Genomic DNA, 22675 nt, shown 5'->3' with positions numbered 1-22675 from the left:
TAAGTAACATTACTGCAATAATCGCAAAATTTAAGAAATTACCCATGGAAATGGGGCTTTTGCTACTATATATATGCAATGTACTTTTTGGATATTAAAATATATATAATTTTGCAAGTAATCTTGGTGTTTTTTAAAAAAAAATGTATTAAGTGTTACAATTAAACTGTTGTATGAGGAATATGGTGTAAAAAAAATGTGACAAAATAAATGATGGTTTTCTTCTCTGAGGCATCACATTGTCCCACTCTCTCCCTCCCCTCTCATACTTGCAGATAAAGCATGAACTTTGCATCTAAATAAATTTAGCTAAGAAGACAACAAAGAATATCCACAGCAGCAGCAGTGCCCATCACCATCACTATAAAATAATATCGACCTCTTACTGCCAGAAATTTATTTTGCTGGAGCCTGCGTTTTTCAGGCCTAATTTAGGTACTTAGCCAAAATGTCTAAATTGGAAACTCATCTCTTGTCCATGTGGAGACAGAGCGAGCGAGAGAGAAAGAAGTGATAGAGTAGCTGAACCTCGGGGAGGTGAAATGTCCTGCGCGAGGCCGGCGGCGAGCTGGGAGCAGAGCCTTGCCCGGTGCCCCGGAGACTAGCGACAGCCCCGTGCCGAGTGCCAGGACACGCAGCCTCCCTGAGCCACAACAGAGCTAACCAGCATCTCTCTGATTATTCACTCTTTAGGGTGCAGGATGCATATGCAATGCGACATGTAGTACCAGGCTGCTGGTGTGCTCGTGTTTCTCACCTATCCCCAAAGCCCAGGGAAGGCCAGTGCTCCAAAGCATTCCTGAGATGGAGTAAGAGGCTGCATAAACAAGCCCTGCCAAGGAATCTTCTGATTGTGTATAAAGGTCAGGCAAAGGCACTTCCTGTATTTTTGCAGACACACGGTGGTCCTGAGAGATAGCTTGATCTTTCTGCAGATTTGATAAACCTTTAGAAATGCATAACTGCACAAGTACACCATTTCCTTCCTCTACACACAACCTTTTGTTGCTAAGTTTCTAGTACAATAGCGGTCATAGGCTTGATTAGCAAGGCTTTGCTCTGAAAAGCAGCTACGTTCAATATTACATTCAGCCACCCCAGATCTGTTCCCTTTGTGTATTCAACCAAAGCTGCTCAATTTAGTCATAAGAGTGAGTGTTTTGTTGCTTATCTCTATATATTGTTTTTCACTTTAGCATGATCTAGATTCATTCTGGCTATTCTTCATCAATAGAAATATCGAGTATTTGCTATTAATACAATGTGCTGGCCCAGCTGCCAGCAATAGGCAAATTTGAAGAAAATTTTGAAGACTGAATTTGCACAAAAATGTCTCAAGGCAGAATCTAAAGGTTGTCAGAGTGCAAAGATGTTTTTGACCGCAAAGTTTGGCCAGAAGGATCCTTGGTGAAAACACACTTTTGAAAACAACCAATGATTTGAGAAGCATCTGTTTCTGGCTGTCCAGATTGAAAGATCTTAAAGGACCTCAGCTTGAAGATGGAAGGCGATCAGCAGCATCCTCAGCTCAGGTCCTTTCCTTCTCCTTTGAACTGTTTCCTCAGAGTGCTTGCTGATTTTAATTGCTGCTAGTATTTAGCTTTAGATGGAGTTTGCCACCCACTACAGGCTGCATTCCCACGGAATCTAACTTGGAGCAAGGAGACTTTATACCAGTGTGCCAGACAGCCTCAGACTGGTGAGATGCCTTCCAGGCAGCTTTTAGCATTTTCATAAGATCTTAATTTAAATTCCTCGGGTAAAGAACAAGTGATAACATACAGACTGGAGCAGCCCACTGAAAGCCACGAGCTTTCAGGCTGACTTTGCAATGGCAAGAACTCCAGGGATGATAATGGGGGCACCTTCTCCCTCCCAAACACAACTTTTGGGACAAACTGAGAGAAAACAAAACAAGGAATTTGTCAGTACTGATGCTAGTTTTTGCTTTTCCCAGGAGGGCAAGGCAGAATGAATTCAAATATTTTAGGCTTATGTCAGAAAGTTTATAAAACAGATGGCTGGAATCACATGATTGTGAGCTGTGAGTCAACAGGGATAGCAGAAAATCTTTTGCTCTGTGTAGAAGTTCAGAATTCAAACCTCACCAGGGAAATTCTGGTCTCATTGAAATCAGTGAGGATTTGGCTATTCACTTCTGAAGATCTACTATTCATCCAAGATTTGTGTTCTATTCCAAGTTCAAACACTGTAAAGGATCCAGCTTAAATATGCAAATCTGGTACTGGCTTTTTATTTCACCTTCTATACATAGATACTGCAGCTTATAAAGTAGAATCAGCCATAGCTTTACATACTTGAAACTCAAGCTCCTTTAGCTGGGATCTTTTTGACATTTTTCTCTTTGAGATGTACTTGTCTCTGTGTCTACGTATCAGAGGAACTTGGAAAGGGAGAAGAGCAGGTACTCTACTTAATTACAGCCATCAAATTTTGTACCTAAGAGATTTTTGCTTTCAATTACACTTTGAAGAAGCCACTAAATCAGTACTTAGAGTCTAGAGGATGGAGATCATAGCTTAAGCACTTGTTAGATGCCTAATGCTAGGAGATGTCAAGTCTTTCTCATGTCAAGCATCTAAGATTACTCCCACCTATAATCCTTATATGCCAGGACGTAAGTAGACTGCAAGCTGTGACCAAAAAGAAAGGCCCGCAGAAGCCATCCTGTGCATACCTGAGTGGCAAGCTTTCCTCAGAAGCACCTGGCACTATCAGCTCTTGGGAGACTTGCTCACTGATTTTGTATACTCAAGAATTATATATTTCAGTCCTTAAGTTGAATTGCCAAAAGGTTGTGGATTTCTAACATGCATTTAATACTGTCCAGCGGAGAGATATTTTCCCATTCTGACATATTCCTGTTAGTAAAGAGCAGGGAATATTTATTATATCACTACTCAGCAAGTGTCTCAGACTATTCCAGCCCTAATGAGACATTAGCTAGATAGGATATTTGCCCTGAAACTTCTGTTGGTGCAAACAGTTGATGTGAAGCTGAACTTATCTGGTAATATTTCACATGAGTTTTTACTGTTCACAATGACAGTAAATGACTCTGCCTGAAGCTTTCTATCAAAAGCACTGATGAGCCTCACAGCTATTTCCTGCCCCTGCTGTCAGAAGCAAAGAGTCAATGGTCTGTAAATTCTAGGTAAATGAACTAGCTTCACTTTATTACAATAGATTTGTCTTTACAAGTTGCTTTGCTATACCGATACAGTATTTTTAATGACCTCTGTGAAAGTAGTTTGTTCAAATCCAGCCTGCTTCCAAGCAGTGCAGATCCCCTATATCACACTGACTGTTGCTCCATTTGGTGTTAATTAGGGCTGTAGTCTAGAGGCACAGATTGTGGTTTATAAATTTGCTTCAGAGACCCTATTTGGATATGCTCTTACAATACCTAGCATAACTTAACCTATGTGCTATGATTTTCATCTGTAAAAGTAGAAACCTGCGGAAGCAAAGCTCAGACTTTTTATCATGCTAGAAAAGGGGTAGAAATCCTTGCCTAAAGTCATACAGAGACCTAACAGAAAGAATTCAAGCTCGATCCCAGATCCCTGAGCTCCCCTACCCTCCACGTGGTTTTAGATCATGCCTATCTGCTGCAATGGCGATAGCACGACGTGAGAGCTACATGTTTCATAGATGAGGAAACGCTAACACCACGTGCTTTCTTTTTACACTTGCCACATAGAGCAATTCAGCTCTTCAGTCGCCAAAGCTAGCAAACTGACCCCAAGACTAAATTCACTAGAAAGGAAAAAAAAGTAACAGTCTGGTGGGGGGAAAAGTCTGCTGAGGCTATCTTTCCTGCCCCAGCAACATCTCTCACTGCACTGGTACTCCTCTTCTACCAGTGCTGGGGCACGAGCTGCAGTCAAGCAGCCTTAGCAGGATGTGCTGCAAGCAGGTGTGTTGATGATGGCCAGGTGTGTTTGCAGCCACTTCAGCCAGCATAAATACTTGCACCAAGCAGGCAGGCAGGTTTCTTCTGAGCAGGGGTAGCTAGTGTGAGTGGGTCTAGCTGCTCATTATCTACGTGGCAGCTGGGGAGCAGGCAGAAATGGGTGAAGAACTGCATTTTATATCATTTTTGCTAAAGGCAGAAGAGCACAGGGGCTTTGGCAGTTTGAGGCACAGCTATTTGAGCACAAGAGGTTGCTTCTCCATTTCCAGGAACTGCTGCGAAGTTGTTATTTGCTTTGGCTTTTTGTTAACTTTGTCTCCTGGAGCTGTAAAGCCTGATGCTGGATCTGCTTTACCTTCCCTGCTGCTGTAGAGCCCTGTTCGCAAGCCAGAGAAGCCTCTTCTGCTACAGGCCTGCCTTGGCTGCTGCGGCCTGAGCCATGTGTGGGAAAGAACAGCATCTTCAGCCCTTGTGGAGCGCAAGGTCTGTTTTCAAAGTGTCTTTATGTGGCTGCTGGAGGAGGTTGTGCTATGACTCCTGGTAGCTGGTATTCGCAGTAACCTCAGCCTCGCCCTTGGGCTTGCTGCAAGTGCTCAGCTGTCAGCGTGCCCGGGCCTAGGCTGCGGGGAGGGGGATGCCCCCGGCATCCAGGGGTGACCCTGAACGCTTCTCGGGGTGCCCCAGCAGCAGCCCCGCCGCGCTCCCGCCCCGCGGCGCGGCCCCCAGCCGCGGCCCCCGCGCTCCGCCCGGCTCGGAGCGCGCGCGCGCGGGGCCGCCCGCGGCCGCTGGGGGGCGCCGCGGGGCCGCGGGCGGCGGTGCGGCACGTGATCGGTGGGGAGAGCGCACGTGATTGGAGGGCGCCCGGCGCGAGGGCGGGGCGCGGTGGGCGGTGTCCCGCGCGCGCGCGGCGCTCGCGCCCGCTCCGTGAGGAGACGGCGCCGCCGCCGCCGTGAGGCGCCGCGGCCGCGTCGTGCTGCTGCCCCCCGGTAAGGGGCTGTGGCGGCCGCTGCAGGCGGGTTTTGCCCCCCTCCCTCTCCTCGTCCCCAGCCGTCGAGTGCCCCCGAGGCACCGGGGCGGGGGAGAGGGGGGCCCCCTGGGGCTGGTGCCCCAGGGATGTGCTGAGTTGGGGGCTCAGTGCCAGTTCCCAGCCTCAAGGACGTGGCCGAGGGCAGCCGTAAGGCTGGCAAGGCCCTGCGTGGGGTGAGAGCGCGGGGGGAACCTGGCGGGGCTCTGGGCCAGGGTCTGCTCTCGGCTGGGTGGAGGAGCCTGCGGGTTTGAAGGGCCCAGGCCCCTCCGGTCGCACTGGTAAAGCGCCCAGCACAGGGCTGTAGTTTGGGCTGCTAGACACTGTCAGGCGATACGATGGTTTGTAAATACTGCAACAGTGGCAGCAGATCCTTTGTGTGGGATTTTTGTAGGCTCTGCAAGATACCGGAGACACTTGGAAATCAGAGGGGGCTTTGGTGGAATGGGCACTTTTGGGCACGGTTGCAAAACTAACACAGAACTGGAACTCAAAAGCTTTCCTGAGGTGACTTTTTTTTTTTTTTTTTTTAACAGCTAGGGAAACTGAGGCTCTGAATGGGGAATGTGACTTGCTTGAAGTTGCAGAACAGAGTTGCAAATGGTATGTGGGTCTCCCCAGATCCCCAGACCCAGCTTCGCTGCTGCTAACTCTCCCCGCCTACTCTAGACTGTTAAGGGTGCTTTAGATGCCACTACAGACATGATGTTTACAGCCCCCAACCCTCCACTTACACATCACCTCGAATTCATTGCAGTGAATTAAGTCTTCCAACACTTCTGTAAAGTGGCTAAATATATCCAGCTAGCAGAGCTTATGCCAAAAATAAGTCACTAAATGCGTTAAACTTCATGCAATAAAATAAGGAACAGCCCCAATAAATTCTTGCTCTGCTCTTTCAGGATTGCCATCGTTTGCACTGCTAGGTTTGCTGCACTGCCAGTGTGAAGTTTAGGATTGCTGCGTGGGATGTGAGCTGACTGGTCGATCTGGAGGTAGGGGGTGCCATCCAGCGGCAACAAGACAGAAGGCACTAGGGGAGCTCTCGAATCAGCCTGACAGCCCTTCTGCATCTTAGATTGCCTTCGTGGTAGGTTGTCACAACCGAATAGTGCAGTAACTGCTTCTGAGCTGCAGAGCTTGCTTGGGATGCAAGTCACCCAGAAGAGCAAGGGCTTCAATACTTTGTGTTTCACACTGACTAGTTGATTAGTAATATGATAGGCAGATTGAGAGCGGAAGTGAGACTTTCATTTCCAGCCTCCCCTGGCTTGTTCAGCTCCCTGGAGCAGGGAGGATTTATTTCTTTCTTGTGCAACAGAGTTTGTTCAAGCCGTAAGCTTCCCCAGGCAGATGCTTCCACCACAGGAATGTCAACTTGGCCTCAAGAAACACATTGTGTATTCTAGCAGCCATGGAGAGAGGGCTTGAGCCTTCCTCACTCTTGTTCCAACAAAATTGTCACAGGGTTATGCTTGATTTAGGAGCAGTGGCAGTGTTGTCAGAGGTTCCCCAGGCTGCAGCAATAAGCTGCAGGCTCAGATTTACCAGAGAGTGTAGGAACTTGCTCCGTTCCCTCTATCCCTGCTGTGGCAGAGGCTCTGTTCACATTCCTGGTGTTGTGCTGTGGTTTCTCTTGTGCTGGGAACATGAGTTGAGCTAGCACCGTGACAGTTCAAGGCAGGGGTGAGTTGAAGGAGGCAAAATAAAAGGAAGAGTGGAAATAAAGGCTCTTCCTAGCTGAATTCATATGAGTGTAACATCAGTTCGCTGCCTGCGGAAAGAGGATATGACACCTTTGCTGCTCTCATTTATACTGGGGCTTTGTACACTGACTTAGTTATGGGTGAGTAGTTGAGTTTTTAAGGAAGTACCTCCATGCAGAAGTTACCAGGCAGTTGCTGGGTGCCAGTTAGCAGTGGTGTGCCACATTCCTATAATGTGAATTTGTATGAGTATCTGAACAGTTTGCCAGGGTTTTTATTAGGAGTCTTTTTTCTCTGCCCATTACTACCAAGAATTTGTGGAGACAGTTAACTAGCACATGACAGCTTTTTAAAAGCAGTTATTTTAATTCATGGTCCTTTCTCCAGCAGTCAGCAGGATGCTTTATTCATTTGCTGGCAGGAGGGTAAATGTATTTCAAAATGATTGAAATATTATGCACAGCTTGAATGAATGTTGAAAATAAATACAGTAGAAGAAACATGTTGTTTGTGAAATGAGAAGATAAATTAAGTTTAGTGTAGACACACTATTCCCAAGCCTAGCAGCTTGATGAGCACTTTCATAGCTAAATCCTTTAGGCCTTAATCCTGCAATATGTACATGATCTGATTTCTCTTCATGTTAAAATTACCAGGATCTCGAGTCATCTGAATCTATTGATGAGACCACTGTGGAGACTGCAGGTCTTCTAAGGTATCGTGGCCAGGCAGTGGCTCAACCAGTAGTAGCAAGCGTGAAAAACTTCACTGACATAATCTGGCATGGATGTGCATTAGTCCTTTGGGGGAAAACAAGTCTAATTTTATAGCAGTCTTTTTCTTTTTTGGTCGGACTGTTAGTTTCTGTGCATCCTATTCCACTTCATGAAAAAGGACTAATTGTTGCTGCTACAGAACAGACAAGCAGAAGGAGGACAGACCCAAAAGACTTCAAGAATACTGTGGAGGTGTAAAAAAGAAACTGTCATGGGCAGTGTAAAGAAGCCAGTCTTTATTTTCTGGTATCGGGTCTGTGGGTTCCCTCCAGCTGCTTCTGTTCAGTACGATTAAATTTATTTTCATCCTTTTAACTGAACTTTCTTTTAATGGAAGTATGGGTGACAGGCCCCAAAATAGATTTCCTATGGAGTCTGTTCTGAGTAGCGCAGTATGCAGCATGTCTCCTGATAAACCTTTTTCCCTGCCCTGGGACTTTATCTCTCTGGTGACAAACAGCCCTCCCTGGACAGAAAGAGGAAATTCCACTCATTGTTGCCCTGCTGCTGGGGTCTGACTAAAGTACTATCTCCTGCTTGGTGCACCACTACCAAGCATTTCCTGAAGTGACAATCTGCAGGAGCCTTGTGGGAGGAGTGTTTCATTTCTGGATTCCTGTTTAGGTCCCTGTGTGATCCCTCTCTAAGTAGCAGCTTGATAGCTTGGCTGTGGCCCCATCAGCTTGGGGTTTGTCACCTTCATCTTCTCTGTTCCTGCAGTAGCTGTTATAGCAAAACACATGCAAAACACAGTTGCCCTGCCCTTATTGTGCCAAGTGTTTGTAGACAGTATAAAACTGTCAGAAGAGACTGAACAACAGAAAATCATCCTTGCAGTGAGATCAAGTATATTTTGTATGAATTGCAGTATTGCTAAAGACTTTTAGACATGGAATAAAGTCTCATGCTTGCGGTATAGTGACATAGAGCAAAAGAATAGAAAAGCCCTGTTATGAAACACTTAGGCTCAGGACTTTGAGACAGCTTTCTGAGGGCAGTGACTAAGAGCACACTGTTTAGAAATCCTTTCAGCTTTGCCGAGGGATGTACACTGGCTCTTGTACATGTGCTAAGTAGTAGTTGATCATCTTCCTAGCCCTAACATCCCAGACCAACTTTCATTAAAGGTAATAGGTTTATTTCCTTTCACTTCATTGCAGGGCTGGATTGGGCCCTTTGAATGGGTTTGCTAGAGGTTTGCACTTTTCCTTGTACAGCGGAGATTGTCTTCCTAACTGCAGTAAGGAGACATCTTGGTGCTTCTCTTCCAAGGGTAAGGGGTGCAACTTGTAATTCTTGAATAGCTGAATACTGCTTTCAATGGATATTATACACAGAGTAGCTGTACAGGAAGCTTTGTAAAGGGAATGTAGCAGCAACTGAGGAAGAACTGAAGTGTGGTAGCCTTCTCATGCAGACAAACCTGGGATGACTCAGACTTCAGTTTGCTTCCCTGCTTCCTCCCAGGTTTCTGTAGGTGGCCACTAATCACTCACTCTGTGCTTTGGTGCACCATATGTCAGTAGAGGATAATAGAATTGTTCTTGCGAACAGACAATCTGAGCTATGCTACTGGCTGGAGAGGCTCAGATGCTGTGCTGATTGGAGCTGTAAAAATATCTTTAGATAGCAATGTTAATTTCAAGACTGCAAAAACAGTATACTTAATTTATTGGGCAGTATCTGTGAATTACCTTGAATATTTCAGCTGGTAATTCTAGTGTTCTATGCAGTCAACCATAGCGCATTCATTTGAATAATTCTGACACAACATGATGAGAACAAAACTTTGTGCTAACCTTTCCATCTAGAAGTGAAAAAAAGGTGTAGCAGTGATGCATAGAAGAGGAAAGATTGATACAGCTGAGAGTTGACTTTTAAAGTGCTTTAGAGACAATTGTTCTTACCATTGCTCTTTGCACAAAGTACCTTGCATCCTGTGTTAGAGACAGCAGATCTGATAAATATCATTGTTTTGAACCAACAAAGGAGTTGATACTGGGTTGAGACTGAGACCTGAGCACTCCTGGTTCCCAGGTTTTGATTTCCACGCATGTTCCATTCCTTCACAAAATAACTGGCATGTTACAATTTGGCCTGCCTAATTCTCCCTTTCTTTTAAAACCAATTAGTCCTTAGCATTTTAAACTGCTTCCATTTCACCATAATGTTGGAAATAAATGAGGTCAGTTTCATCGCTGGGAAGAGTTCTCCCCCCAACCCACCAAAAAGGAAAAAAACCCTCCCTCTATGGTCTGTTGTTTGAACTTTACAGCAAAAGAACAGGTTGAAAAAAAATAGACTCTAAGGAAGTGGCAATTCAAGTGTTACTGAACTTGCTTTTGAAACTTAAATGTAAAAAAAAAAAAAAAAAATCATACCAGGAAAATGTTCACCACGGCTCAGCTGATTTTACACCGCAGAGTAAAAGTTGTTTCCTTTATAGAGGCACATTTTGCTGTGATGAGATGAACCATTTAGGACTAAATCTGAAGCCTACTGTTGATGGGAGGCATCTGTGCATCTTTGCTGCATTTTTATTTTAACAAGACTGTGCTTCAAAGAGAAGAAACTTACTTGCTTTGTGCTTTTTTCCCCTAAAAAGATATATCCAGAGAATTTGCTTTCTCCTTCCCAGTAGATTGCTTTTCTACCATGCATGGCAGAATCTGTGTATTCCACATATCCACACTGTCTCACCTTCTTTCTGGTCAGCTGTCCTCAGATGCTTCCAGATTTCACAGATAGCCGGCCCCTGGGAAATGGTGAGAAGAGTATCCAGAAGGTGAGACAGGAATAAGCTTCAAAATTCTTCTTTTCCTATAGTGGATCTGTTAGTGCTTCTTGTTCTTTTTCACTCTTCATTTGGCTTTTTTTCATGAAAGGAATCAAAGTTCTCACAGAAGAGAAGTGCTTTACCCAACTCTAGATGCAGCTGTATGGCTGAAGATGCCTTTTCTACTAGCTTTCTAAGCATGTACCATCCATTAATGCTCCATTTCTATAGATGTACCAGCCTCAAAGAAGGGATAGTTTTGAAATATTCAAAAGTGCTTAAGTGTTCTGGAGCCAGAGAGTCTGCTTTTGGAGAGGACTTAGGCAATTAGAAACATACCTTTTCTGTGGTTTTGACTCCTAAGCCCCTTAGGTTTTCTGAAAATTTTGCCCTGTTTATTCTTTCATTCGAACAGTTGTGTATTTTTAGCATGTCCTACATTTTTTTCTCTTTTCAGGCCTTTTAACAGACTTACATGCCTCTGGAAACTTAAGTGAGTTGGACATTCCAACTTAGCAACTTCATAAAATGTCCCACAGGTACAAAAATAAAAATTCTATGAAATACATATAGCATAGTTAAATAGCATTCTGGAGATCACTGTGCTAGTCCTCTGATTTAAGGCTTTTGAGAAGATAAATGCTGTTTTAAAAATAAAATGAACCTGCGTGTTTCTCTGCTGTTTTAGTAAGTTAAGTCTGTCAAGATTGATTTGAGTATGAAGAAAGTTAAATCCCATGAATATTCAGAACTACATTTTTGTATCACTGGTTTCACTAACTTCTGACATGACGAAGCCAGGGTTGTCATAACCTTTCTTCTCTTTGGCTTTGATTTCTTTCTCATTATAGAGGCAGAAGGCACAGTGGGGTGTCTCCACAGCCACTGTCTTGCTGAAGTTCTGGAAGTCTACTCTATATTTCCCTTCTTTGGTCTTGGACACAATGGGAGCAAAGCGATAACCCCAGAGCACCTCTTCTGGGATGTAGGATGTCCTTACTTGACAGGTAGCACTAGTGGCTTCAACAGTGCCATCCAAAAACACCACCAATTCGAAATCTTGCTGCAGAAGGGTTTCTGCTGCCATGTGGAAGAATGGGCTGTTCCTGTCTATGACATGATAAATAGTTAATGGGGAAATGAAGAAGAGATTCTCATTGCCAGCATCAACTACAAATTCTATGTTGACCTGGTCCAGAATGATTGTCTCTCCCTCTGGGGTGATGGTGGTCTTCAGCAGTTTTCCATAGATGTGACTTCCAATCAGCAGGCTCTTCCTGAGGTTTGCCACCCGAATAAGGAGGCACAGCTTCCCACCACGCTTGCTGATGACAGCATTCTTGCTGAAGGTGATGGTCTTAGCCCGTTTTTTGGACCTGGCTATCTTAGCCAAGATGGCACCACACATGAAAGAATTGATGATGACCCCTAAGATAGACTGGAAAATCAGCAGGAAAATGGCTGTGACACACTGTTCTGTGACACATCTGAAGCCGTAACCAATGGTTACCTGAGTCTCTAAGGAGAATAGGAAAGCTGAAGTCAGGCCGTTAATGTTCTCAACGCAGGGAGTGTGATTTATGGAAGGGTTGAATTCTGGAAGATCTTTGTGTATGTATGCCACAACGTACCAGAGGAGACCAAACAGAAACCAGCTGCCTAAGAATGCTGAAATGAAGATAGTCATTTTGTATCTCCATCTGAGATCCAGGATTGTTGTCCATATATCAATCAAAAAGACAAACCTTGACTGTTCTTCTACATTGCCAAACTCTATGTTACACCTTCCATCTTTAGAGACGAGCCTTGCTCTTCGTCGGCTACGTTCTGTGATGTGTCTGGTAAAGCGTTTCCGGAAGTAGTTGAACATTCCTTCTGCTGATAGTGTGCTGGTGAATAAGAAATAATAAAAATTAAGGGTAATACAGGTTTCATTTGTTCCTGCAGGCAAGGAATAAATTCTACACAAGTCTCAAGACACTTGGTTAGGAAGAGGTTATGTCATTTGCCTATTTTCTCTCAGCTAGTGGGCAAAAGTTTTGGTCAGTATCCGAGGAAACAAACAGATTCTTGCCTAAGGAGCATTCCAGCAAAAGAATAATCAATGATGTTCACTTAACAAACTTTGGGAACAAATTATTAACAGCTGACTTACTCAGAGGAAGTTGTAAATGTAGCCAGCTCAGTGGAATAAGCTGAGGCATAGAGAAGCATGTAATTTCTTCATAGCCATACATCAGGGAAGCAGGTGGAGAGTCAGGTTTTGAGGTTTCTTTCTGCCTTTTTAGAAGATGGGACAGTGCCTCTCTAAGCAAGTGTATGTGTTTGTACATCAGCATTTGGAGACACTGCATGTGATGTGGATGGTGAACTTAGGAAGAAATGGGATAAGATGCAGAAGGTATTAAGCTGTATAGGTAGTTATTAATGTATTCATAGCTAGAGCTTGAGGGTATGTGTTCCAAACTTGGAAATTCCAAAAGCATTTAGAATGCATTTCAGATCTGAATTAAAGATTAAACTTCAGTGGGAGAGTTATGCCTACTTCCCACAGAGGTAATGCTAAAAAATGGTCAGATTCTGAAATCCTTTCTTAAAAGGACCAAATCTAACTCTGTCCCTTGTGACTTTTGTCCCTTATGACTGGCAGCGTTAGAGACCCACTGATGGGGAAGGTGCTATGGATGTGTTCAAAGTGGAATTTGGATAGATCTACTTTTGGAGACTTCCTAGGTTTGGAGATGCTCAGATGTGCAAGCGTAGGGAGATGTTGATCTGTTGTGAAGTTAAAGATTGCCTGCTACATTCTCAGACAGATCTGGAGTTTGATTTTGATCCAGAACTTAGGAATGTTCTTTGAGGAAGAAATAATTGTTTGCTGAGTTGATCACCCTTCAAGCATAAGATATGTTCTTCTGCCGAAGAGGACATGTTAGATTAGCATACAGCACTAACTTTTCCCCCAAAATGTACACTGTATGCTTATTTATTCAGCCTTTGAATAAGATTCTTCTCATGCGGCTAAATTTCACCATGTCCTATAATCACGTTTCTCAGGGGCAGAATGCTTCAACTTCAAAACAAATAAATTAAGGAAAGAACTTGAAGGAAAATAGTCTTACTGGTGACTCACAGGCTATTCTGAATTTACTGCATTTGTAAGGACACTGTTTCCAGTCATGCAGAGACCTGCATGTTTCAGGGACCTGCAACTGCTATGGATGATGGTCTGTTTAGAAAGAGCTGTCACATTAATAGTGAATCTCAGACTTGTTGGTGCTGGGGGCTTTGTAATTGTTTGCTGCTGTTCCCTTACTGTCGTACTGCCCTTCCCAATAGAAAGTGACACAAAAATGTTCCTGGGAATAATTTCTTTGAGATGCTGGCACTTTGGAGCTCTGCTGGAGGAGCAAAAAAAGCTTAGATTCAGGGCCACATTCCTTAGCTTTCAGTCTTGTTCTCTACAGAAGCTTTATCATTGATTTTAAGAGGAGAAAGATTATGTCTTTAGTGAGGGCAGTGTATTGCTGGTAGTGGAATTACAAGATTACAAGAGCTGAAACTCTTGTAAGGTGTTTATTTTATTTTTATTTTTAACCTTACAGGAACATTCTGGCTTCAAGAGAAAATTAACTGGGTCTTACATCTAATACTTACATATAATTTTGATAGTGCTTAATTCATAGTTTTCTTGTCCAAATTGTGCCTGTTGATACAGTGGGTTTTAGCAAAGTAAGAACTGGGAACCCCTTCTATGCCCGAAAAACCTGCTGAAAAGATAAACCTGTAGGCTTTCCATTATGGAGTAGGGTAGGGTATCAGAGGGGATAGTGTAGGAACCTGAGCTTGGACCGACAGTCTCTCTGTAGTGTCACCTGCACAAATACAAACAACTTCCCTTTTGTTCCTAGCAGAATTAGGGAGGTGTGAGAGATTTAAGTTTATGTGTGTTTTTCTTTTTCTTCCTGTTAGTGTATGTGTATGGCTCAATAGCGGTGATCAGAAAGGGAATTTATGACCCTTTTGTCTTTACAACAGATTTCTGTATTCCATATGAACCGCATGGCAGTATAGCTATTTACATAAAATATAAGTATGTGGTAAAAAAGTTAATATTTTATTTTTTCAGTGGGAGGCGGCAACTTGAAAGAGTATTCAATACTACCTCTCCACAAAATGACTTTTTGGAAATTGTAAGTGATTCAGAGACCTTTCTGAGATCTGCCATGCATTAAATGGTATACATTCATCCGGGCTCTAAAATGCAGTTGCCAAGCTAAATATACTACAACACTAACGTGAAACCCTGTATCACGTCGCTGTCTTGTGACAGGCTTCCTTTTTGACCAGGAGCAAAATGTTTGGGCTCGAATCAATGTAGAAGTGCCCAGTTCTCACTTGATTTTGGTAAGAATGATGTACCTACTGGAACAGTTGCTTAATTCCATTAAGCCCATTTCATATATGCAGAATGAGGATAATTCATAGGCATGTGGTATGTTAGACATGCTGATGTGAGTCATTTAATGTGAAATTTGTCTCATTTAACTTCAGCTATTTAAATGTTAGTTGTACAGCCTCCTACTAATTGTGGAGGAAGGATGTGCACCCTCCGAGGATCTGCTTGTCACCATGCTTGTTTTATGAAGGAATGAACTGCTCTTTCGTGAAATCTTTTATTTATCCTCTAGGCATCTAGACTAGCTGAGAGAAGCTGCCTAATATTTTAGCTGGCTAAAGCAGAGAAATCCTTCCATTAGACATAGTTATCTAAAGGTCTTCTCTAGCCCCCATGTGATAATAACAAATGGGAAATACTAAATTATCTAAAATGAAAGAATGTAAATATGAATTAATTACTTTGTAAAGCCATCAGTACATTCCATCATTTGATGTCCTTGCTTGTAGCAACAGCCCTGAGAATAGACATGTTTCTATGTCTTACAGTTGTATTCTTCCTGCTCTTACAATTAAGGCACCTTCCTCCTCTGCTTTCAGTTAAAAGCAGAAAAAAAAAAAAAAAATGAAGGTCACTTGTGTAATGCAGCTTTTCACTGTTTAAAACTTTTGCTGCTGAATTTATTGGCTATGAATGGTGCTGACAAAGGTTAAACTTTAAGCAGATATCTGAGGAAGGGGGAAACGAGGTCGTTTTCTAAACAATCCTCAAGTTGTGTTTTCTTGGTGCATTTTTAATGTGATAATGTACTATTTGAGCAAAAAGAATATTCCTGTGTGACAGATCAGTCTCAGTTTTGTAATATTTAAGTTTTACCTCCTGTATTTCTTTCACTATGCAGAAATGTACAGCTTCAGCTGTCACTGGCATTCTGTAGTTTGTCCTTTTCTGAAGTAAGGTGAGCATTGACTGTAGGTCTCTGAACAGAGGCACTAATTGTGCAAAATGTCCAGATGCCATGCCCTGTGCCTAAGCTGTACACACATACCTTTTGCACAGGTGAGCCACAGCAGACTTATCCTACTGAATAGCTGTGAGGCAGGAGAAATCTGAAGAAAAATTCTGATTTATAATCTACCCATCATTTCATGCTAGGGGTCATGATAAGTAGCTACCTCACGGCACAGAGGGAGTCAGATTCAGCCTTCACTGTAAATCTTTGGAAATTTGACCAAGGATCTGGTCAGGTAATTCAGTAGCTATTGATCAGAGTTGGTGGGATGAGGCTAATCAGCATGGTCTTCAAACTGCAATGTTGAAAATAGATCCCGAACTTATTTTACCGTTCTTTTTCTAACTCTTTAAATTTTACATGCCCTCTTCAGAGACTGTTTTACGAGCCCTGCTTAAGCTACCCCCAGGTAGATTAAAGTCAGAAGAATTATATCCTTTTTCAGGCAGGATGACAAAGGGAATTCTCCCATCAACAAGTCTGTCTTGCTCCCACATATGACTAGTGCGTTGATTTGCTTCAGCAGAGGAAAAATTCCCTTCTGTATAAGCATGCTGCAAGTGTATATCAGACTGTCTAGAGAAGATTATATAAAGCAATTTGAATAATACAGCACTTAAAGTCCTTTCAGTTTAAATCAGCAAAGGTAACCCAACTATGTCTTAGCTAATATTTACCAGGATATGTTTCCTGCTTGGCCAGAATAAACAGGGTATGGCATCTTTTCTTCATGTGAAATTCCTCGTTGTGGGAGTCAGCAAAGTTGCTGCTGTCCCCCCAGGCAAAACGTGTTTATAGAACGTGCACTGCGCTCCTTGTATTTTTACACTTCGGGACATTTACAAATAACCCCCCCCCCCCCCATGAATAAAGATGGCAGTCATCAAAATGTAGCTGAGGTTAGCTACCAAAATGAGGATGTTCCTTCCCCCTTCCAGTTTCCGATTTCACACTTATCTCTAGAGTAACAGAAACTTTTAGATTTCTGTTCTCAAATTCCTCATCAGTCTTAATCTTCCATCGTTCTCTGTAGAATATTTGATAAAAACCCAGAAAGAGTTCTTACAGATGCATTGCTACCTTTTCCTTTCTCTGCATTCCCGTAAGTAGATAACAATGATCATTAGAGTTCCTGATTTCTACGTACCAGCTGGAGTTCCTCTGCTCACCCAGAACTGTAACTGAGTATTCCTCTCTGCTCTTGTTTTCAATTTTTTTGTTTTCAAAGATTCTGAATGTGGGGGGGTAATGATCAGGCGCTTTGATTGTTCTTTGGATAAATCCTTCCTACAACGCTGTGTGCGGAGCATGTTAATCCAGGGAAATGGCTTTAATCTCAGCCATGTGCAGCACTTTAGCAGATCCATGAGTGAAGGAAAGGGAAAGTGTTAGAGATTTGTTGGGGGGACTGACACTGAGCAGTACTGGTATCCAGGGCTTCAAATATGGATCTTACCTCATAGGAATGGTTATATGAGAAAGGAGGCAGAACCTAGTCATTGCGGGGGGGGGGGGGGCAGCAAAAATGCAAAGAAGCCCACTGAACCTGCAGCTTTTGTTAGAAATACATCTTTTACACATTCAGATGAAGTTCTAAGAAGCTTAGCTAGAAGAAAGAAAGGGTTGAGGGATTTTTTTTCAGTCCTGTTCAGATCTTTTCAGAAAACAGGTCTTTCATTTCTTTTACTGTTCTCTCTTGCTGAAGTTTGTGTGCAAACTATTTAAAATACTCAATTCCTAATACTGTGTAAAATCCTTTTCATTAGAAAAGAAAGCTGTAACACTTATGCATTATCTGCTGGCTGCTCTGCTACTGAGACCTTTGGAGAGCACAGCTCATTTGATTGGGTGCTCTGGGTAGAGGAGCTTACCTGGTGTGATGGGATGACAGCTGCAACATCCCCTATCTCCTTTTGCTGCATATATCCAAATTTTACAAGCATCAAGGACAGCCAAAGCAAGCTGGTCCTATGTTGAATCATTTGTAAGTGTAGCAAGAATAAAACCTTGCCTAAAGCAGCCAGCTAAAGTTGGCCCTAGGGGTTATGTCTAAAAAAAATCTGATTTAGACTGTCCCCCATGCCTGCTTTAGCCATATGATAGTTTAGGAAGGAGACCTGACTTGCCAGGTCCAAGAATAAAGCTTGCCTGTGTGTCAGCTTGCCAGTAACAGCAATGTCATCATTAAGTATTTATTTTTGACAGCAGATCTGAGCACTGAGTGCAGTAGTTGTACCTCCAAAGCACTGACTGAAAGGCCAGTTATATCTGGGAAGTGCAATCCCTCAGTCCGGCTCAGCATACTAATCTGAGTTCAGTCGCAGTTCCAGTTAAAGTGAGCTCATTTTGCCAACCTAAATTCCTGATGGAATTTGTGGTGGATACACCAAAGGAGCCACTGGCTTGCCTTTCTTCCTGCTAGGGAGAATTATGGTAAGATGTTAGAACTGCCTGTTTGCATTGCAGTGATAGCCATATTTTAATGGAAGACGCAAAGTAGGCTATGGGTTGTTTATAGTATCCACTGTGAATGTGAAATGCTATCTTTAGATCCTTTCCATCTGATTACTGTAAACACATAGGTATGATCTAGCTAGCTCTATGTGAGTCCTCTTAAACACCCAACTCTCCTGTGTGGTTGGCAGGGAGAGAGGGTTCATCCTTTAGTCTTTCTAAACTGTGGGACCCAAGAGTGTCCTAGCCACTCCCTAAGTGATAAGAGTACAACCAGCACATACGCTATCCCTTCTTATGTTTCCTCCATGTTATGGTTTTTAAGGCAAGGAAACCCGATTGGACAAGACCCACAGCATGCACTAGCTAGGTATCACATTTGGATCATCTAGGGACCAGGATGGCAAAACGCAATGTGGACAGCACCTGTCCCACAGTCCAGGCATAGCTTCTTATGTACCCAGTGGGGAGAGGTGGGTGCCCTTGAATACCTCAAGGCAGAGAGAGTTCCCTTGGAAACCTTCAAAGGTACCTACCTTTCCCAGCTGCCTATGTAAGTGACCATGTCCTTTAAGTAATACCACTAGTGCTTTGCCAGCCTGTAGTAATTTGAAATTGGAGTACATGTCTCCAGCTTTCCAACTCTCTATCTTAAAGCTAGACCTTGATTCTCATTATTTATGCTTTGTGTGTGTGGAAGTTTATTCACTGATGTGATCTGAGCAGCCCTTGTGTGTTACCTAACTTATTGTACCTTAGAGTGATGCATCTGATCAGGTTTCAGCGATAAACAATAGCTTCTGGCATCCAAAAACATGTCACTCACACTATACCTGGTGTGCATTGCTTGAAGAGATAGGCTGCAATTTCCTGTCACCAGGCCAACCTGAAGGCTGCAATTTCCTGTCACCAGGCCAACCTGGAATAACTCATTCATGAGAATACCGGCAAGTGAATAAATGGAAGGAGAGAGACCACAGCAATGGTGAGACAGGCAAATCATGTTTTCTGAAAGCTTAGAACTGTTTGGGCCTCAAAAGTTTGAATATTTACATGCAGGAGTATAAAGAAAGGATCTACAGCAGTGAAGTCATTCTGCCATTGTTAGCAGTTAGTATTGTAGTTAATGCTGCAGACAGAATTAATCTCCGATTGCACTTATTGGGGAGAGAATCTAAAGAATTGAACCAAGTGGAGTCTGACGTGCCTCATACATGCAAACACTGTGAAATAGTTCTGTCTAAACAAAAACATTTGCTAGCACTCTCCAGTGGTGATCACTTCATATTGCCTAAAGAAAGCTTTGTTATTTGGTGCTTTTGCAATGCCAGATCAATTCTGTGATGAGACTATTTCTTACAGTGTGTTCTACTCTGATGGAGCAGATGAATTCCCGTGGAGCAGATGATCTGCTTCACCTTGTATCGTGAGATAGCAGTCATGCTGGGAATCTTGCCTCTAGGGAACAGAGAACTGGGAGCTGAGCTGTCTTTACTGTGCAGCAGGATTCCCTGGTAGAACTATTTATATTTTCAGACAGGTTTGTGTTCAAGGGGAGAAAAATCAGTGAAAAGTGGCTATCTAGTACAAATTATTGCTCAAGCAAATTATATCTTTGGGGGTTTTATTTTTGGATCAAAAACCCTCCTTGCAGTGGATTTGTGATGTGTCATTGTGGTTGCAAGAGGCAAAAAAAAAAAAAAAAAAAAAAAAAGGGGGGGGGGGGGTTTAACTCAGCAGGAGTGCTATGTTGTGTAATCCACTTTAAGAGAGTACATGCTGATTTACTGAGAAGTCTTGAAAACAAAATATTTTGCTTTTTGTTGAAACTATCTAAAGGAAAAGATAAGTTTTGTTCTATATGTTTTTCTGGCAACAAAGAGGAAAAGTGTATTACAGTCTGAAGGTGTGGGAAGATTTTAAACTCTTTCCTGTATGACTGAAAATAGAAACCATCTATAATCAAAGAACTATATAACAGTAAGATGCGAGTCAAGAGGGCAATGCTACCTGAACACTAACCATAAAAATAATCAAAGAACTATATAACAGTAAGGTGCGAGTTGAGAAGGCAATACGACCTAAACACTAACCATAAAAGTCCCAGGGAAAGTGGACAGGGTCATGTGAGCTGATTTTGCATGCTTTTTCATTTTGTTATTCTTTGTTGAAGTATTAAAGGGGTGAATCATTAACTCACAATATGTTTCTACAGTTTGGGCAAAGTCAAGTCTCAGACATCAGAGTGGTGCAGCAAAACGGTTTTCTGCAGAAGCCCCAAGGACAGAGAGGCAGCTGGCTTAGGCATCAGCAACACAGCTAGAAGACAGCCATTACCTAAGACAAAATCACCTTTGAACACTGTGATATTTCTGACCCTGCTTCAGCATCTAATCTCAAGATATCTCAGTATTGAACATTACCCTGTTGTATAAGAGTTTCCGCTCACAAACCATCTTTCCAAAGTATTGGTGAGTTTAAACTGACAGTGACTTCATACCACCCTGAAAAGAACTTGGCCTTGGGTATGTGGGAAAGGTCACTGACTGAAAATAATTAACGCTACTATAACAGCTTTTTCTGTGGGTGGAAGAAGATTTGCGCTTACTCTGTATGCAGGGAAACCACAAAGCTGTTTTTGCCCTTGGTGAAAAAGGAGCAAAAGCAAGAGACCTAGTGTTGTGATAGTATAAAGCCTTTCTATAGTAGTTCCTATCAAGGGAATAGGCCACTTCCAGCCCGAGAGCAGAGGCACAGTAAGAACACTCTGAACAGGAACCACCACCCTTTCTAGCCATGCTTTGTGGCCATACACTGCATGTTAAGTCAGACTCAGAGACAGGATCTGGTCTATGGTTCCTCAGGTCTATAATACTCCATTTGAGTGAAACTGAGAATGGTGAAGGAAAGGCAAGTGAGTAACTATCCTGGGGTAGTTGCAGTAGGAAGAGTTCCCCTGAGTTTTGCTACTGTGCTGTTAAGATAAAGACTGTATGTAGCTTCTCTGGTACTGCAACCAAATGTTTGCAGTTCATGTTCATTCTGCTATGAATTATGTGCAGCAGCAGCATTGCTCTGTTGCAGTCTTCCATCTACTTATAGTACAGCTGTACAGAGTGTAGCCCAAATGAGTGGTTATGGAATATTTTCATGTAGTTCTAAGATTGTTCTCCTTTTGCAGTCCTTGCCTTTAGCTAGGCTGTAGGTTCAGCATCCTGATCTTTTGGGTTTATCAAGGTGACTTTAACATTTCTAGGCTTGTAAAAAATAGAGAAAATGAGGAAACTACCCTTCCTCCCTCCCTGCAAACCCTATACTGTGCTGATTTGCTGCCAGTAAGCTAACCATAGCAGCAGAGATACCAAAACCAAGGTGATGATCTTCAGACAGATTCAAATCCCTGCCTTGCAAGATTCCCATTGGGAACCCAAGCCAGTTGCTTTTTTTTTGTTATCCATCAGAGGCTAACAGCATTTCTCGGATGGCAGGATTAGGAGAAAGAAGAATTAAATGTACTAGATGACATGATGGATGGTAGCTGTGTTCTGCTGCAGTAGCCTGCAGTTTCAGCTGAAACAGTTAAGGACATGAAGAGGAGAAAGTTGGATGCATTAGTCTGGAAACAGGCAGTTTTTGAGCTGCAGTCCTGACTGTGTGGTCTCAAACTGTTTCCATTGCTTTCTAGCTCATGTTCCCTGTCTGCAAAGGAAATAAGAATTCCACTACTTTACATGTAACTGAGGCTTTTTTAAATGTCTATAATGATTTTTCATGATGTAGAGTTATTTTATTACAAAGCAACTCTTGGGCTGGCCTGCACTGTTACAGTTGCATGTCACTTCAGTAGTAATTGAAATGATCTCTGAATACAGCTGTCATTTATAAAAATATTTGGGGACCTTTCAGGAATAATGTGCTATGAATTCAGATAATTGCTATTTTTCCTGGACAGAGGGCACCTCTTTTATAGTTTCTGTTGCTTTCTTAAGATAAAACAGAGGAAGGTCTTCTCTCAAGACCAAGGCATGTGTACATGTGTTACTCTCTCCTTGGATAGTATATATTACCGAACTGTGTGTAAAGTAGTTTTTCATCTTGGCACATCTCAGGTGGCAGAGGTTAAAGGCATGCTGTGTTACAGCGTAAGTTGCATAGTGCTTAATACTTTTGCAGCTCTCATTCCCCTTCTCTTAATGACTGGTACCCTTATAAGCAAATTCCATTTGTTCTGTGGAGATCTTTTCTCCTGTTAGTTATTTCTCTTTTCTGTCCATTCACTGATTCTCTGCTAATTGTTTTGATCTGGTGTTGTTCTGCAACAAATTCTCTCATTGTCTTGTATTTCTGTACTGAGGATTATAGTTTCGCTTAGGCAGGAATATCAAGAGCTCATTCATGAGCACTTTTCAGGTTCCTCTGAAGGTCTGTGTCCTGTCTGTTATTCAGAAGTTTACCAGCAGATGTGCTGAAGGGGCATCATTTTAGGCTTGCTCTCCATTAATAGGCAGTTTAGGATTATTTAACTTGCTCTTTTTCCCCCCCCCCCAGAGGTGCAAAACACTACTCTGATTCTCCCTAATTAAAATCGGAG

At 42.7% G+C, this 22675-nt stretch overlaps 2 protein-coding genes across 3 annotated transcripts in view; one reads left to right on the top strand and one right to left on the bottom strand.

The window, feature by feature from the left end:
- Window positions 1–4330: 4330 nt before the first annotated feature.
- The window catches only part of KCNJ5 (potassium inwardly rectifying channel subfamily J member 5), a 66465-nt gene continuing 48120 nt past the window's right edge, over window positions 4331–22675 (top strand). Inside the window, exons 1-3 of one of the 2 annotated variants that reach the window (XM_062594502.1) lie at window positions 4331–4420; window positions 5498–5564; window positions 5864–5956. The gene's annotated coding sequence lies outside the window, so the exon portion shown is untranslated. Of the gene's footprint in view, window positions 4421–5497; window positions 5565–5863; window positions 5957–5996; window positions 6052–22675 lie in introns of those variants that run through there. The other variant, XM_062594503.1, reaches the window with a different exon arrangement.
- On the bottom strand, window positions 10971–12089 carry KCNJ1 (potassium inwardly rectifying channel subfamily J member 1). The gene has a single exon (XM_062594636.1). The coding sequence runs from the start codon at window positions 12087–12089 to the stop codon at window positions 10971–10973; it is 1119 nt and encodes a 372-aa protein (XP_062450620.1).

Source organism: Rhea pennata, chromosome 24 (genome assembly GCF_028389875.1).
Source record: "Rhea pennata isolate bPtePen1 chromosome 24, bPtePen1.pri, whole genome shotgun sequence".
NCBI classification, from domain to species: Eukaryota; Metazoa; Chordata; class Aves; order Rheiformes; family Rheidae; genus Rhea; species Rhea pennata.
The sequence above is the reverse complement of the archived record's forward strand: the minus strand, read 5'-3'. Positions and strand labels throughout refer to the sequence as shown.